The sequence below is a fragment of the Spermophilus citellus genome, assembly GCF_964194105.1.
Source record: "Spermophilus citellus genome assembly, chromosome: 7".
Lineage (NCBI taxonomy): Eukaryota > Metazoa > Chordata > Mammalia > Rodentia > Sciuridae > Spermophilus > Spermophilus citellus.
Window position 1 is genome coordinate 106,140,209 of NC_138188.1, and position 19,111 is coordinate 106,159,319.

General features: G+C 35.9%; 1 protein-coding gene across 2 annotated transcripts in view; it reads left to right on the top strand.

Moving 5' to 3' along the window:
• The window catches only part of EAF2 (ELL associated factor 2), a 42,125-nt gene that overhangs the window by 9,966 nt on the left and 13,048 nt on the right, over positions 1–19,111 (top strand). The window contains exons 3-4 of one of the 2 annotated variants that reach the window (XM_081302350.1): positions 13,109–13,245; positions 17,969–18,114. In XM_081302350.1, the coding sequence (XP_081158476.1) occupies positions 13,109–13,245; positions 17,969–18,114 (283 nt within the window). The remainder of the gene's footprint in view (positions 1–13,108; positions 13,246–17,968; positions 18,115–19,111) is intronic. The other variant, XM_081302351.1, reaches the window with a different exon arrangement.

Consider the following 19,111-nt stretch of genomic DNA (forward strand, 5'->3'; position numbering starts at 1 on the left):
AAATACATAGCAGAATAGTCAGGTGCAGTTCCAGGTGCAGCCCTGTGAAGTCTGATCTTCCTCAGCTGCTTCAAAGCCACAATAGTTGATTCTGGAAGTAGACTTCCTTTCGGCAGTTATTTTGCCCTTCATCGCTGACCTGGATTGGTGCCACACCCAACAATCTTTCTGATCTCAAATTCACTCCTAAACTGGAAAGTCTTGGACCCACTGCAGGGATCCAGAATAATTTCCCAATTTCCTTCTTCTTCCTTCTACCTCACGCCCATCTGCCTTCAGGGAAATTTCCTAGTATTCAGGGGTTTTTTGTTCTTCTATACTAACTTTATCAATCCTCAGAGAAAACAAAGACTGTAACTTTTTACTATAAAATATAAAGAAAATCCTGGAGTTTTGAGATTGTTTTTGTTTGTTTTAATTTTTAGTAGGAGTGGTTTTTGTGCTGGTCCATCTACATTTTCTTTTGTGTATCAGTGAGATGGTTTGTCATGGTTAGAGGTGTAGTAAGCTGTCTGTCCTCTAGTCTGCTGTCTTTTTCTTACTTTTATCAGCCAACACCACTTATTGAGAACCCACTGATGTCAGACTGTATTAGTTGCTGCTGCTGAAGGTTTTCCTAAGGCTAATTAAATGGGGAGTGGGTTTCTTATTGAATATTCCTCATTTGCTCCTATAGGATCTGAAAGAAATGAAAAGTCAATTCAGTTTGAAATGTTGTAGATAAATTAACCTTTGTATTATTATCTTATAAAAATGCTCACATTCTGGTATTTCTAAAATAGTTTGGAAATTTATTCTGCAATCTAAGGCTTATTTGCTTCATGATCTTTATTGAAGAATAGTCTAAAATAGTCACTTAATTTTAAAATTTACTGAAAAGCCTTATGTTGACATTAAGAACCATTAGCCTGTTGTTTGGAACTGCATTTTTATTGGTCAGCTATGGTTGGTTTGCAGAAAAAAAATTCAATTGGATTCTTCTTTGCATGTAGAATATTGTTTTCTTAAATTGTAGTCCTCTCATCCTCATTCCTTACATTACTTTTTCTCTCCTAGCAAATGGGGATTCTTACTAACTTATATTAGTCTTATGTGTATGTTTCTTTTTAATTTACACTTATTCTGCTTTATCTAGAGTTTCATCTACTATGTGTTTGGTTAGGGTCTCAATTGAAATATCTCTTTTAAACAAATGACAGTTATATAGGGGGCATATATTTTCAAGATGAAACACTGTAAATTTCTGTCCCAGTGGCTCTAGAGACTGAGGCAGGAAGATCCAGAGTTCAAAGCCAGCCTCAGCAGCAGTGAGGTGCTAAGCAACTCAGTGAGACCCTTTCTCTAATATATATAGAATATTATAGGAGCACAAAAGAAAGGTAACCCTACCAGAGGAGGAGGAGGAGACATCAGGATTGTTGAGAGCCACAGCCGAAGGGGCCCCAGCAAACTTTCAGACTGCCAGCTGATGATTGGCTCACAGCGGCCCAGCAACATCTAGCTGATTGGCTCCTCTGCGGTGATGCTCATTGGGCTGTTTCCCTGCCCTTTCAGACCATGGAGCTGCTCATTGGCGGACTTTTTTTGGCTCCGCCCACGTGACCCAGCCAATCGGCCTCAAGAGCAGGAGGATTGTGGGAGGTGGAGAGGCTTGTGGTGGTGAGAGAGGCTTGTGGGAAGCCGGTGGTGGCAGTTTGGCTCTGAGGGTTTTTCCTGAGGAGCTGTTTTGTTTAGCGTGTGTGGTTCTAAAAATAAAGTTAGTTTCTTTTGACAAGTGGCTCCTGATTGTGCCAAAGCAACTCAGTGAGACCCTTTCTCTAATATACATAGAATATTATAGGAGCACAAAAGAAAGGTAACCCTACCAGAGGAGGAGGAGGAGACATCAGGATACACTGAATCTTGAAGGTGAATTGAAGTTACCCAGTTGAAGGAAAGAGGGAAAGACATTTTAGAGAAAAGAAAAAGACATGGACCAAGAGACAGCAACAAAAGAAAATATTTGAAGAACTACTTATACATCCCACTATGGCCAGGTCAAAAGGAATGAAGATAGAAAGGTATTTAGGAATCAGATTAATAAAGGACCTAATATGCATTATAATTTAATTTGAACTTTTTTTCTGTAACTCATTTAGACAGTTGAAAGAGAATTGTTCAAATTGCCACGCTAAGAGCAAATATATTTTTGCTGAGCATATAGTACTTGAACAATTATAAATAAGAAAGGAAATTACCTTTGTGAGAGTGTTTTCCCCTTCTTTTAAAGAACTTCTTTAAGTGAGTAAGAGGTTTACTTTTTTAGCATCTTTAATTCTGTGGATATTATATGGAAATGTAATAATTATTCATTGGAAGCATTTAGATTCTTGTATTTTCTTTATGAACTTGCTTTCATCATCATGGTAGCCTAGAAAGAACAGTAGAGTCTTCAGATTCTGGTGGTTCTTTGTAGGGTAGATTTTCTAATTCTAATTTCTTTTCTAATTTCTAATTTCTTTGCTGTTACAGAATAGAAGAAATTAATAAAAATGAAAACTGTTAGGCTGGTTAAATAGTGGGCATTTACAAATCTCTTTCTCCTACAGACAATTCTCTATAGATGGTTGTTATAAAATTCAAAATTTCAAATTTGAAAAGTTTCACTTTGCTCAATAGTTAATAATTTGTCATTTACACTTCTGAGATTGGCTTGTGGAGTACTTTTGTGGGACTTACATGAATATGTCCACTGGAAACTTGCTACTATCTCTCTTATTATGCAGACAGTGCATTTCTTATAACTTTCTTGACTGTTTATAAATTTAATTCTCAAACCTTGGGCTTATGAGGGTTTTACAAGTATGATGTGCTACTGTGTCATACTAGACAACATATCTTAGGAAAAACCCCTTTCAAGATGAACCTGGTCTGGTTCCCTTCATTAGGTTTACTTAGCACACATGGGGAAATAGCTCCACCACATTATTGAGACTTTAGCCTACTTTAGGACCAGCATCCTATTTTAATATCTTGTTAGTTACATTTTTAATTGTGTATTTTATCATTGCACAATATCCTTTTTTATTTTTATATATTTTTATTCTAATTAGTTATACATGACAGTAGAATGCATTTTGACACATCACACATAAATGGAGTATAACTTCTCATTTGTCTGGTTGTACATGATGTCACGTTATACAGGTAATGTAATCATATATACACATAGGGTAATAATGTCTGATTCATTCTACTATCCTTCCTACCCCACTACCCCCTCCCCTCCCTTTACTCCCCTCTATCTAGTCCAAAATATGTCTATCCCCCGGCTTATTGTGAATTAGCATCTGCATATTAGAGAAAATATTTAGCCTTTGGTTCTTTGGGATTGGCTTATTTTGCTTAGCATAATATTTTCCAGTTCCATCCATTTACTGGAAAATGCCATAATTTCAAATTCTTGAAGGCTGAATAATATTCTGTTGTGTGTATATACCACATTTTCTTTATCCATTTATCTCCTGAAGGGGCATCTAGGTTGGTTTCACCATTTAGCTATTGTGAAATGTGGTGCTATAAACATTAATGTGGCTGCTTTACTATAGTATGCTGTTTTCAAGTCCTTTGAGTATAAATCAAGGAGTGGGAGAGCTGGGTCAAATGTTGGTTCCATTCCAAGTTTTCCAAGGACTCTTCATACTGCTTTCCATATTGGCTGCACCAATTTGCAGTCTCACCATAATGTGCCTTTTTCCCCAGATCCTCCCCAACACTTTTTTAAATTGATTTTTTAAAAAATAAATGACAATGGAATGCATTACAATTCTTATTGCACATATACAGCACTACTTTTCATATCTCTGGTTGTATATAAAGTATGTTAACACCAATTGTGTCTTTATACATGTACTTTGGATAATGATGTCCATCACATTCCATCATCCTTGCTAATCCCCTGCCCTCTACCTTTCCCTCCCACCCTTCCGCCCTGTCCAAAATTCATCTGTTACTCCCATGCTCCCCTTCCCTACCCCTCTATGAGTCAGCCTCCTTATATAAATCACCAACATTTATTGTTGTTTGTATTCTTAATAGCTGCCATTCTGACTGGAGTGATATGAAATCTTAGTTTTGATTTGCATTTCTCTAATTCCTAGAGATGTTGAACAATTTCAATCCATGTGTATTCTTAGAGGGAAAGTAGTTCTCATCAACACCATATAGTTGGGTTCTATTTTACCACTGTATGTCCTTTAATTGGGGAATTTAATCTGTTTGATCTATCCTGCTATTGATGCCTTGTATAGCATTTTTAGTTTTACTGAGTGTATCAGCTTAAAATTTTGCTTTATTGTTTAACAAATTGCTTCTATCTCTTCATTAGGTTTCTCTTTTAGAGCATTGAAATGTTTCTCTAATTTCTTTAAGCTCATTGAATTTCCTTATAACAGCCATTTTAAATATTTTAAATTCTCTGAGAGTTCTCCCATACTGATTATTATCTGGTCAGTTTCTGTAACCTGATTATGAGTTCTAGGTGTGGTCATGGTTTATTGAAAGCTGTGATACTTCTTGGCTTATGATGTCATCTGGGCATTGAAGAATCAGTTTTCCTAATCTGACTTATTTGTGCCTATCTTTTCAGAAATTCTAAACAGGTTGCCTGTTTTCTGTGCACCTGTATTCATTTTTAATATTTCAACACTAGGTGGCACTCAGATCCAGATTTTTCAGGGAATACCAGAGGGCAATCTAAACCCAGTTTTGTCCCAAATACAATGTTGGTATGTTCTTTAGAAAGAATCAGGAGAGTACCCTGAAGTACTAGTATGGGCCACAAGCCTCAACCTGGGGCCAACTGTGGATGCCTCATTCACAGTTCACAGCCTGTGATCAACTCTGCAGCATTCTGCTCAGCTCTAGAAAGTGTCAACATTGATGGACCAGCCCCAGGCTCCTGTGTCACACCTGTGGACACCAGTGCTGCCAAGCTGTATCTCACCTTGACCCTATACTCTGCCAAGAACAGCGCAACACTGGATCCACACTGCTATGGGCTCCCTGTTGCTAAGGTAGACTTGTGGACCAAGATGGCTACCAGGTGATGCTAGCTGGAGAAGAAGTCCAGTGGACTGGGGCATGTCTTCCTCTGACACTAGGGCTGTTCCACAGCCTTTAGAATATCGCCAATGTTAGGTTGCACCAGCCTAGCACTAAGTTCCAGGACAAAATCTGCTTGCTACCCTGTTCTTCCTCCCCTACATCCCCTGCACAGGGAATAGGGTTTTATATCACTCTGTACTTCACAAGTTTGGGGTCATGTTGGTGAAAGCAGTCCCTTGTCCCTGATGGCTAAGCTGGTTTGTACTTGAGTCTCACAACCACAAGGACCTGCACAGCCTAGAGGCCCATCTGTGACCACTGATATGCTGCCCAAGGTTGGGGGGATGAGTGGTAGAAACAGTCTGTTAGCCACCAAGACTTGTTCTAAGCTGGGTCATACCCGAGTCTCAAAGTTGCAAGGGACTGTACAGTCTTAGGATGAGGGTACATGTGTCCCAGGTTCACTCCAAGGCTGGAAGCAATGTATCAAAAACTCAGAACTGCCCCAACAGCATGAAGGTCTTTGCCTACTGCTGAAGCCAATCTAGAGGCTCTGCCTATGAGCTCTGGCTTACAAATGGGGATTTCAGTTTCTGCCTAGTACAAGGTCTCACCATGGAGGAACCTGGCACTGGGCTCCAAGACAAAGCCCTGTGCTATCTTTTGTGCCCTGTTTTCTAGTGGATGGAGTCCTGCTCTTTGCTCTGCTGCTGTAGGGTGGACTAGCAGTCGGGGAGGCAGTCAGCTACTTAGCCTAACATAGTCTCAGAAGCTCAGTCTGTGGATATTGTCCTGGAGGTGAGGATTGTGGGGCTTTGCCTCGCACTGTGCTTCATCATAGCTGGTCTGTTAACTGAGTTTGAAGTTGAAGGCCTAGACTTAATTTTCTCTCCTCTCCCAATTAGGAGGTCTCTCTCTCTTCTCCATACTGCACTCTTGAAGTTAAGGGATAGGGTGATATAAGCAACTCTTTCCTTCCTGATTTCAATATGTCTTTTCATTTTGTTTTATTAAAAGCAGGTGCATGGGGCTGGGGTTGTGGCTCAGTGGTAGAACACTTGCCTAGCATGTGTGAAGCACTAGGGGTTCGATCCTCAGCACCACATTTTAAAAAAATGTATAAGATAAAGGCATTATATCCATCTACAACTAAAAATAGAAATTTTAAAACAGCAGGTGTGTGGTTTCTCACCTGATTTCCTTAGCTTTTGTTAAAGTAGTTTTGTGTGTGAGTAGCTGTTCAACTTGGTGTTTCTATAGGAAAAAATCACCAGAAGATCTTACTGAGATATCATCTTACTTAGCCTCATTATATTTTATTTATTTATTTGTGTTGGGGATTGAACTCAAGACCTCTTACATGCTAAGTAGGTGCTCTGCCACTCAACTATTCCCTCAGCTCCTGATATATAATTGATTTTTATCATTTCTGTCATCTTCTTAATTCTTCATTAGTTTCACAAAGTATTTTTTTCCCCTTACTTTGGGAGTATTATTATTCCTATCCCAATATTCATAATCAGGCATGTAATTCTGTTTTTATATGAAAACGAAGCTCCTCCACTATTTTTTCCTCTTTTTCTCTATTTCTACTAATTGATATTTTTTTGAATACTTTTATTGTCCCTTAGTAATAAGACTTTTTCCTTCCCCCTTCCACTGCCCTTCCCTTCTACCTTGGCTAAACACCCGTGTTTTGCCAACATAACATAATACATTGCAGAATATCTTCATGTCAAGAGTATCTAGAGCTTATAGTTTACATTTTTATACAGTATAGTCTTATCATTTAAGGTTACATATATATAAATAACTCCTGTCAGGGAATGAGATTCTTCCACACACAGCTTGGAGATTCCCAAGCTTTCCTTTAAATCAGTGGAAGATTCCATGAACCACAACCCCATGACTCTTGATTCTGCCAAAAGTGTTCCCTCTAAAAACTGGAACAAAACAGGGATGCGCTCTCTCACCACTCCTATTCAACATAGTCCTTGAAACATTATCCGGAGCAATTATATGAAAGAAATTAAAGGATAGGAAAAGAAGAACTCAAACTATCACTATTTGCCACTGACATGATTCTATACTTAGAGGATCCAAAAAACTGCACCAGAAAACTTCTAGAATTAATAAATGAATTCAGCAAGGTAGCAGGATATAAAATCAATACTCATAAATCAAGTGCATTTCTATATATCAGTGATAACCACTCTGAAAGAGAAATTAGGAAAACTACCCCATTCACAATAGCCTCAAAAAATAAATAAAATACTTGGGAATCAATCCAACAAAAGTAGTGGAAGACTTATACAATGAAAACTACAGAACACTAAAGAAAGAAATTGAAGAAGACCTTAGGTGATGGAAAGGATTTCCCATGTTCTTAGATAGAAATAATTAATATCATCAAAATGGCCATACTACCAAAAGCATTATGCAGATTTAATGCTATTCCAATTAAAATCCCAATGATATTCCTCATGAAAATAGAAAAAGCAATCATGAAATTCATTTGGAAAAATAAGAGACCCAGAACATGCAAAGCAATCCTTAGCAAGAATAATGAAGCAGGAGGCATCATAATACCAAACCTTAAACTATACTACAGAGCTATAGTAACAGAAATAGCATGGTATTGCCACCAAAATAGACATGTAGACCAATTTGATATAGAATGAAAGACACAGAGACAAACCCACATAAATAAAATTACCTCATATTAGACAAAGGCACTGAAAACATACATTGGTGTAAAGATAATCTCTTCAACAAATGGTCCTGGAAAAACTAGAAATCCATGTGCAGCAAAATGAAATTAAACTCCTATCTTTCACCATGCATAAAACTCAACTCAAAGTGGATCAAGGACCTAGAAATTAAACAGAGACCCTGCTCCTAATAGAAGACAAAGTAGGCCAAAATCTTCATCATGTTAGATTAGGTTCTGAATTCCTTAACCAGATTCCTAAAGCATAAGATATAAAAATCAAGAATTAGTAAATGGATGGATTCAAACTAAAAAGCTTCTCAGCAAAGGAGAGTAGGAGAACATCTTTACTACATGAACATTAGATAGAACACTAATTTCCAGGATATATAAAGAACTCAAAAAGCATAACACCAAAAAAAAAAAACCCAATCAATAATTGGGCTAAGGAACTGAACAGACACTTCTCAGAAGGTGATACACAATCAATCAACAAATACATGAAAAAATGTTTGATTTCTCTAGTAATTAGAGAAATGCAAATCAAAACTACTCTAAGATTTCATTTCACTCCAATAAGAATGGCAATTATCAAGAATACAACCAATAATAAGTGTTGGTAAGGATGTGGGGAAAAGGCACACTCATACATTGTTGGTGGCACTGCAAATTGGTGCAGCCATTCTGGAAAGCAGTATGGAAATTCCTTAGAAAACTTAGAATGGCACCACCATTTGACCCAACTATCTCACTCCTTGGTCTATACTCAAAGGGCTTAAAATTAGCATACTATATCAATGTTTATAGCAGCTCAATTCACAATAGCTAAACTCTGGAACCAACTTAGACGCCCTTCAATAGATGAATGGATTAAGAAACTGTGGTATATATACACAATGGAATATTAGCCTTGAAGAAGAATAAAATTATGACATTTGCCAGTAAATGGATGGAATTGGAGAATATCCTGCTAACGATGTAAGCCAATCCCCAAAATCCAAAGGCCGAATGTTCTCTCTGGTAAGTGCATGCTGATCCATAATGGGTGGGGTTGGGGGGAGAGGGAAGAATGGAGGAACTTTGGGCAAAGGGTAGAAGGGAAGGAGTGGGGGTGTGGGGGCAGGAAAGATGGTGGAATGAGATGGATATCATTACCTTAAGTATATGTATGACTGCCAATATAGTGTGATGCTAAATCATGTACAACCAGAGGAATGAAAAGTTGTGCTCCATTTGTGTACAATGAATCAAAATGCATTCTGCTGTCATATATGCCTAATTTGAATAAACAAATAAATAAAAAGAAAAAAAAAACATTGTATGACCCACAATCCCATGACTCTGCATACCAACAAAACCCAAAACGACAAGGCCTGCTGTTCAGTGAGATACCTTAAAGCTTCTTTCCTTTTTTCCTAGTGCAAAGCATTTGACTTTTAACAGTGCCAATCTCTTCAGCAATTGCATTCTCCTCAACTGCATCTTTAACTGCACTACTTTTCTGGCCAGACTGCAAATTTTCCATTTCTGGTTTGCTTTTTTTGTTCCTGATTTTCACTGTAAATCAAGCTAACAGCAGCCTGTAATACCCATGCTATAGCCAGGATATTACTCTTGCTGCCTTAAAATTGGTGAACCACATCTCAAAATGCATCCCACATGTTCCCAGGGTATGGATAAAATGCATACAAATTCTTTACTGAGATTTAACAGTGATGGCCTGTAGTCCAGCTGCCAACAAAATCCTCATTTCCATATGCAACTTCACCAGTATCATCTTTACTGTCCACATTTCTGTCAGCATTCTGGTCTTCTGAGCCTCCACCAGAATCACCCATTATACTCCACTTAGAGCACTCTAGGACTTTTGTAGCTTGCTTCTTCAGACTTTTCCAAACTTCCCCTGTAAACCATTTTCAGTGCCCACCCATTTTCAGGTATAATCACAGAAATGACCCCACTTCTTGGTACCATTTACTAGTTAGCTCTCTGCTACAATAATAAATCTCTGAGATAGTTAACTTTTTTATAAAGAAAAAATTTTATTTTGGCTTACATTTTCAGAGGTTTTGATTCATGATCAAGTGAACCTATTGCTTTTAGGTCTTTGTTCTAAGGGTAGCACATCATGGTGGAAGTACATGGCAGAAAAAAAACAGTCACCTCATGGCTAGGAAGAGGTGAGACTGGAGTCCCATTGATTAGAAGACCTCCTATGAGATCACTCTTAAAGGTTCTACCACCACCTTCCAGAAGTGCCAGTCTAGGGAACAAGCCTTTAAACATATGGGTCTTTGTGGACATTCCAGATCTAAACTATAGCACACACAAATCAATTATATATAGTTCTTTGTTTGTGAAGAGTGAGTGGCAAGTTGAGAATGTTGGAGAGGAGATAAGAAGACCATGAAGGACCCCATGTATAGGTTTATGGATTATGGTTTTTATCCTGAGTGCATAAGGTTTTTAAAGTACATGAATATTTTAACCATGGGAACAATATGATTAGATTTTCTTGTCAGCAAAGTAGGAAGTAAAATTAGAGCGAGAAAGAACAGTAACTTAAATGAAGTAATGAATTAGGTTCTGAAGTTGGATAATAGCAGTGAACATGGAAATAGTAGGAGGTATTCAATAGTTATTTAAAGATGGTCCAGATATTTCTTAGTTACCTAAGAGAATGGGAAGAAATTAAGGCTTAAAGGTTACATGAGTGGTGTTCATTTCAATGAGGAAGAAAGTTGAGATTTGTAAAACTTGTTTAAACCATAGAAAACAAATACAGAGATTATGAAAACTTGTGACCTATGATGAGAAATTGTTCGTGGTGTTTGTATTTAGCATTCATGTGCATTTGTAAAGGTCTTGGTACTTCTATAGGCACTGGAAACAATTTTTAAAATTAATGACCCAGTTCTTATTCTTCAGGAGCTCAATGTACAATAATATGTTGTAATTCTAAAATGTTTTCCATTATAGGTAATAATAAAACATCCTTAAGAAAAATATTGCACAAATCTCTTACTAACTGTAACTTGAGAGTTTTTAGGTTGCTATTTTGATAGATATTACTCACTTGTTTTCAGCCAATATATGTGAAAAATTAACTTGCCAGCCAAGTGGACCCAGTTTGTTTTGTCATGATCATGCTTCTGAATTCAGCTAATTGCTCCATGCCTAACCCTTTTAGAGCCAGCCCAGATGTGTCTTCATCTGTGTGCTCTGATTCTTGATTTCCTTAGATCACTCTGGTCTTAGAGGTCAAAACAAAGCCCTCATTTTAAAATCTTTGTCATTTTCACTCTACACTTTCCACAAGTTACTCATCTACCTCCTCTCCCTGCAGTTACAGCATTCTCAGTCACTAAACTTATTTCTTAACTCCTCCTAGTGGCCACTTAGTAAATTCTAGTGATTATATGCTTTAATAACGACAGGTCTTTAGTCTTTGGAAATCATCTTTTCCTCACCTGATCTAATAGTACTATTTTATTTGATAAAATCATTATAATTAATGTTTTTAAAATGTTAATACACTTTTATAAAGTTCAAAAATAAGATAGCTATATTCTACTTGGAGGTACAGATATGTGGAATAAAGCAAGAGAATGATAAACATAAAATTCCTTTAGTTTTACAGGTGGCATAACAAAAGATAGGGAGGAGCACAAAGGTAGATATAGATTACTGGTAATAGTCTAGGTTTCTTTAAATCTTTTATTTTGAAAGACAGAATAGTATAATGAACGTCCATGTACTTATCACTACTAATTATTCCCTTACCAATGTTTTCCCCCTGACATATTTTAAAGCAGATCCAGGACATTATGCCATTACTTATTTTGATTTTTTTAAATGCATCTCAACTGAGAAGACATTCTTATCTTTCCCTAAGTACTGTGATATTATCACACTTAACAATAATACTTGGTCTATATTCACATTTTCATGATAACCTTGAAAATGTCCTTTCTTTAAGACACTTGTCTTTAAAATATCTTAACTAGAATCCAAGTAAGATTCCCATTTTGGGGCTGTAGTTCACTGGCAGAGTGCTTGCCTAGCATGTGTGAGGCACTAGATTCGATCCTTAGCACCACATAAAAATAAACAAATAAAAAATAAAGCCAGCACAGTGGTGCATGCCTGTAATCCCAGCAGCTCAGGAGGCTGAGGCAGAAGGATCACAAGTTCAAAGCCAGCCTCAGCAAAAGTGAGGCACTAAGGATCCAGTGAGACCCTGTCTCTAAATAAAACACAAAATAGGACTGGGGTTGTGTCTCAGTGATCGAGTGCCCCTGTTCCCCCCACCCCTAAGGCATTCTGTCCATCTACACAACTACAAAAGATGTTTTAATTCCCATATTGATTTTTAAAAAATATTTATTTTTTAGTTTTAGGTGGACACAATATCTTTATTTTTTATTTTTATGTGGTGCCGAGAATTGAACCCAGTGCCTCATGTATACTAGGCGAGTGTGCTACCACTTGAGCCACATCCCCAGCCCTAATTCCCATATTGATTTTCATATTGTATTTCTTACCTCTTTTATTCTATAAATGTCCCTTCTCCTTTTTATTCCAATGATTTATTGAGAAACTGGTTAGAATTACTCCCATCTAGTATTTTTTAACTTGTTTCTCTCTTTACCATATTTCTTATAAATGATAGGTATATAACTAAAGGCTTAATCAGTGTTATATTCTTTGATAAGAGTTAGAGTCTTTGGAATTTTTGTTTGTTGAAAAAAGTATGTGTGATGATGTGCACTTTATCTTAAATTATATCATGAAGCACATAATATCTGGTTCTCACTCTTAAGGATGCTACAGTTAATCAGTGGATTTAGTGTATAACAGTTATACTTTATAATGTTTATTTTGTTAATCTGCATAGGGAAGTACCACTAAGAAAATACCAGATTTTAAAAATTAAATTTAGGAAGGAAGAAGAGGTATAGGAAATATAATTCAAGGCTTGTTTCCTTACATGTAAAATATATGTTTAAAATAGATTCAATTCCTATTACCCATTATAGACTAGTGGAACAAATCTTTAGGGTTAGAGTAAGTACCTCTTCTTTCCCTTTCCACAATGATAGCAGCTCTGAGAACTTAGCCTTTTTCACCATCTCTTTTTAAACCTTAATTTTTGGTTCCAGGTTAGTAAATTTTAAGTTAGTAAATTTTAAGTTTATAAGTTGCTTAAAGTATAACATGGATCGAGAAATACAGTACCAGAAGAACTCAAAGTCCATTTCAACTGAATTTTTATTATAAATTTCAAGTAATGATAATTAACTTTTTAAACAGGGTTCAACTACACCAGTAACTGTTTTCAAAGGTTCAAAGAAACCTTACTTAAAAGAATGCATTTTGATTATTAACCATGATACTGGAGAATGTCGACTAGAGAAACTCAGCAGCAACATCACTGTAAAAAAAACAAGGTAGGTGGTTCAATTAAATAAATCATCTTATCAACATAGGAATTTCTAACGAAATGTTCAATTAAATCAAAGTATTATATAAGGTTTTTTTGAGGTATTGAGAAATCTTTTAATATTTTTCAAATTTTTAAATGGGTGGAGATCCTTGGTCAATTCTCACATTGCCCTGTAGATATATATATATATATATATATATATATATATATATATATATGAGCTTGTTTTGCTTCTGAATGCTTTCTGTATGGGGGAGCATGCCTTTTATTCTTTTGTAGATACTTTCATAGGATGGACTGGAAGCAGTCATTATACATTAACAAAATAATTTTATTTCCATTAGTAAAAACTTATTGAGCACCTAGAATATGTAATACACTAGAAAAAGGAAAGTTTGCTATATAAACACTAACCTCAGAACTTCAGCATTCAAATCAGATTAACAGACCATTTAATTTTTAAAATGAATAGGAAAATATAGCTGTCTTAAATTTTGGAAATAAGTAGTGCATTATTTACCATGTAATTTAGGGATACCTGCTCTAAAAGCTGTACAAAGAGTATAAATTAAAAATAGCTCTAGGAAGGTAAAGGTTGTATTTGATTAGAGCATTCATGGAAGCCTTATTGATAATGTACCTTGGAAGGAGGTTAAGATCATAAGAATTACCTTGAGTGCTTGTTTAAAAAAAAAAAAAAGGAATTTTTAGTGAGCTGGGGCTGTAGCTCAGTGGTAGAGCGCTTGCCTAGCATGTGTGAGGCACTGGGTTTGATCCTCAGCACCACTAGAAAAAGAAATAAATAAAATAAAGGTATTGTGTTCATCTACAACTAAAAATATTTTTTTTAAATAGAGGAGTTTTCAACATTGTAGAGGCTATCTGCGCTAAGCCTCAGGCCAACATCATTCTAAATGGAGAAAAACTGAAGGCATTCCCTCTAAAATCTGGAACAAGACAGGGATGCCTCTCTCATCACTTCTATTTAACAAAGTTTTTGAAACACTGGCCAGAGCAATTAGACAAAAGAAATTAAAGGAATACATATAGGAAAAGAAGAACTTAAATTAGCACTATTTGCTGACGATATTATTCTATACCTAGAAGACCCAAAAAACTCCACCAGGAAACTTCTAGAACTAGTAAATGAATTCAGCAAAGTAGCAGGATATAAAATCAATGCCTATAAATCAAAGGCATTCCTGTATATCAGTGACAAATTCTCTGAAGTGGAAATGAGGAAAACTACCCCATTCACAATATCCTCAAAAAAAAAAAAAAAAACTTGAGAATCAACTTAACAAAAGAAGTGAAAGATCTATACAATGAAAACTACAGAACCCTAAAGAGAGAAATAGAAGAAGATCTTAGAAGATGGAAAGATCTACTTTGCTCATGGATAGGCAGAATTAACATTATTAAAATTACCATACTACCAAAAGCACTATACAGATTCAATGTGGCATTCCTCATAGAAATAGAAAAAGCAATTATGAAATTCATCTGGAAAATAAGAGACCCAGAATAGCTAAAGCAATTCTAAGCAGGAAGAGCGAAACAGGTGGTATTGCTATACCAGACCTTAAACTATACTACAGAGCAATAGTAACAAAAACAGCATGGTACTGGCACCAAAACAGGCTGGTAGACCAATGGTACAGAATAGAGGACACAAAGACTAACCCACAAATATACAACTATTTTACATAAGCATGCACTGGAGAAAGGATAGCATCTTTAATAAATGGTGCTGGGAAAACTGGAAATCCATATGCAACAAAATGAAGTTGAATCTCTACCTCTCACCATGCACAAAAGTTAACTCAAAATGGATCAAGGATCTAGGAATTAAACCAGAAACTCTGCGTCTAATAAAAGAAAAAGTAGGCCCTAATCTTCATCATATGGGGCGAGGCCCCAGCTTCCTTAATAAGATACCTATAGCACAGGAATTAAAACCAAGAAGCAACAAATGGGAGGAATTCAAACTAAAAAGTTTTTTCTCAGCAAAAGAAATAATCTGTAAGGTGAACAGGGAGCCTAAATCCTGGGAACAAATTTTTACCCCTCACACATCAGATAGAACTCTAATGTCTAGGGTATATAAGGAGTTCAACAAGTTAAGCACCAAAAAAAACCCCAAATAATCCCAACAGTAAATGGACCAAAGACCTGAACAGACACTTCTCAGAAGAGGATATACAACCAATCAACAAATATACGAAAAAATGCTCATCATCTCTGGCAATCAGAGGAATGCAAATCAAAACTACTCTAAGATACCATCTCACCCCAGAAAGAATGGCAGCCATTATGAAGACAAACAACAAGTGTTGGCGAGGATGTAGGGAAAAAGGTCCACTTGTACACTGCTGGTGGGACTGCAAATTAGTGCACCCAATTTGGAAAACAGTATGGAGATTTCTTGGAAAGCTGGGAATGAAACCACCATTTGACCCTCTTCTCAGACTATACCCAAAGGACCTAAAAACAGCATACTATCTGGACACAGCCATATCAATGTTTATAGCAGCACAGTTCACAATAGCTAACCTGTGGAGCCAACCTAGATGTCCTTCAGTAGATGAATGGATTAAAAAAAAGTGGCATTTATACACAGTGGAATATTATTCAGCACTAAAAAAGAATAAAATCATGGCATTTGCAGGGAAATGGATGACATTAGAGCAGATTATGCTAAGTAAAGTTTGCCAAACCCCAAAAACCAAATGCCAAATGTTTTCACTGATATAAGGGGGGTGACTCAAAGTGGTGTAGGGAGGGAGAGCATGGGAGTAAAATTGCCTCTAGATAGGGAATAGAGGTGGAAGGGAAAAGGAGGGAGAAAGGGAATAGCTAGGATGGTGGAAGGAGAGGGTCATCATTATACAAAATACATGTATGAAGATGTGAATTTGGTGTCAACATACCTTATATACAGAGATATGATAAATGGTGGTATAAAGATGTATTAAGAATTGTATGTAAAACAAAATAAGAGAGCTCATGTATAATGGCATAATTTGGTGTGAACATACTTTATATATAGAGTTACAAAAAACTGCTGTGAATGGATAATTATGAATGTAGCTATTGTCATTTATGTAAGAAATAAATAAAAAAAGAAAAAAAAAGAGGAGTTTTAATCCAACCTTAGCTCAAAGGAGGAGTCTGGAGCTTAGCCTGGTGGCACACATCTATAATCCTAGTGTCTCAAGAGGCTGAGGCAGGAGAATAACAAGTTCAAGGCTAGCCTCAGCAATTTAGTGAGACCCTTGAACAATTTAGCAAGACCTTGTCTCAAAATATTTTAAAACTATTGTGAATTGTGCTGCTATAAACATTGGATGTGGACCAGTGATGATATTTAGAGGTAAAGCACCACTGAGCTCAACCACACACACACAAAAAAAAAAAAAAAAAGAAAAAAGAGACTGGGTAGTTTTATTTATTAATATCTATTCACCTTCACCTATCCCTTCCAGCCTCTTTGATTCTTACTAGTAGGAAAGTTTGGAAAATATTAATTTATATTGATCAGAAAGAATACAAAGATATAAGCAAGATTTGAAGGCAGGATATTTTTTACTTTTTCAGGGCCAATGAATCAGACTTCCTGGAACAGAGCAGAATTTTTTCTTTGTACCTATATATAAGTATTGGAAAATAAGGTAGGGGTGATGTCAATAGTGAGTTAGAGGTAAGGTGGTAAAAGTAAGGTTGAGGTTAATTCCTTTACTATTAACTAAGAAATTAAGATTTTTTTTAATGTCAGTTGTTACATATTAAAATCTTTGTAATCAGTATCTGGCATATCTTAAGTTCTGTTTTGAAATGTTAATCCCATCAGGAGACTGAGTAAAATGAAATAATATGGGAAATAAAAATGTATAAACCAGGATTTTTGAGAGCAGGAATGAAGAAGAAAGTGAAGTGCTAAATACTTTGTAAAGGAAAAACTGACAAGATTTGATGACTGGGAATGTGAGAGGCAGAGGTCAAGCATAATTTTTTTATGTATTCTTTTCTTAAAGAAAGAAAAGGAAAAAGGAAAGCATATGAATCTCCTTTACTAATATCTTTAAGTTACGAATGGAAAATGTAGAAATGAATATAGTTTTGTTGTTATTGTTGTTATTGTTGTTTTGTTCCAGGGATTGATCTCAGGGACACTTGACTACTGAGCCACATCTCCTGTTTTGTATTTTATTTAGAGATAGGGTCTCACTGAGTTGCTTAGCCTCTCAGCCTCCTGAACCACTGGGATTACAGGCATGTGCCACCATGCTGGCATGATTTCGTTTTATAGCAATAGTAAATTTAGAACTTAGAGAGTACTTTCAACCTGTTATAAACATATTTTTCTTTTATTTTGGTCATTTGTGAATGTCCTATGTACAGAATTGAGCAATGGTTTTGTTTTTGTTCTAAATAGACCTGTGTGCATGCCACGCAAATGGCAAGCACTTGATAAATACTTGAGAAATAATGAATTAAACTAATATTTTCATTCTTGAATATTATATTAAAGATTTCTGAGGAAAAGAAGTGGTCAAGTTTGGTAACTTCATTAAGTTGACATTATTATTATTATACCTGTTTTTGGGTTTTGCTGTGCTTAGAGATTGAACTCATAGCCTCCCACATAGTAGGCAAGCACTCCACCCACTGAGCGACATCCCCAGCTCTTACACACCTGTTTTGATCATTGATATTCTTAATTGCAGAGTTGAAGGAAGCAGTAAAATTCAGCATCGTATAGAACAACAGCATCAGCAAATGCAGAATTCAACAAGTATTCCCAATCTTGTAAAACATTCTCCATCTGAAGATAAGATGTCCCCAACATCTCTAATGGATGATATTGAAAGAGGTAAAATTTAAGTATACATAGTTTCCCTTTATATGATATAATTAAGAAATATTAAGTAAAGATTTTCATTTAAATTAACAGTGGGACTAACTATAAGCCTTTTATGAGAGCAAAGTAATTTTTGTAATTATGCATTTTTCTGGGGCAAATATGTAGCTTATGATGTAGGATAGTATATACATTAGACTATGTACATTTAAAAGAATTTGTATCTTTTTATTATTATTTAGGGCAAAAAGAATGGCTGTTTATATGTGTGTAACTATAGTTTTCTTCTTTTTTGGCAGCTGTGATGATTCATATTCAATTCTTTACAGCATCTTCCTGTCAAGGTTCTTTATGTATAGCCAGGCTGTAGATGTCTAAGATGCCACCAGATCAACAGGGAAATGAGGAGATGTAGTAAACAGAAGCAGCAGGCAAGTTTTCTGAATTGCTGTGTACTTCTCAGTAGGAAGGCATTTGTAGGAAGATACAGTCCTTTTGGAAGTAAGAGAATTTAAATCTCCTTTTTTTTTTTTCCAAGCTTTAGTGAGAATGTTGATGTTACAGTAATTATGGCAACAGTGAGACCCCAGCCACCAAAGTATATTTGCTTCTACAGTTTACCTTCATAATTTATGTGTAGCTGTCCAATTCTAAGTCCAGTACAGTATTCATTCCCTAATGGATTAGTAGCCCTAAACTAATAGATGTGAAGAAAGAATCCTTGTTGTTATAAAAGATCTTTGTTTTATTTTTATATCATGAGTGCTTCCAAAATGGATTTGCATCATGGTGTCATTCTAAACATGTATACAATATAAAACTGGGATAGAAAATCAGTAGATTGAAGACAACATTAAAACAAACTTGCTAATTATTAAGATATTAAATTTAGCTCTGAGCTTCTTGGCTATCAAGACAAAAATGAAGACACTAATAGCATAGTTTACATTACATGAGACCAGTTCCAAAGAATCAGACTCTTTCTTGCTACTAAATCCTAAAAGGAATT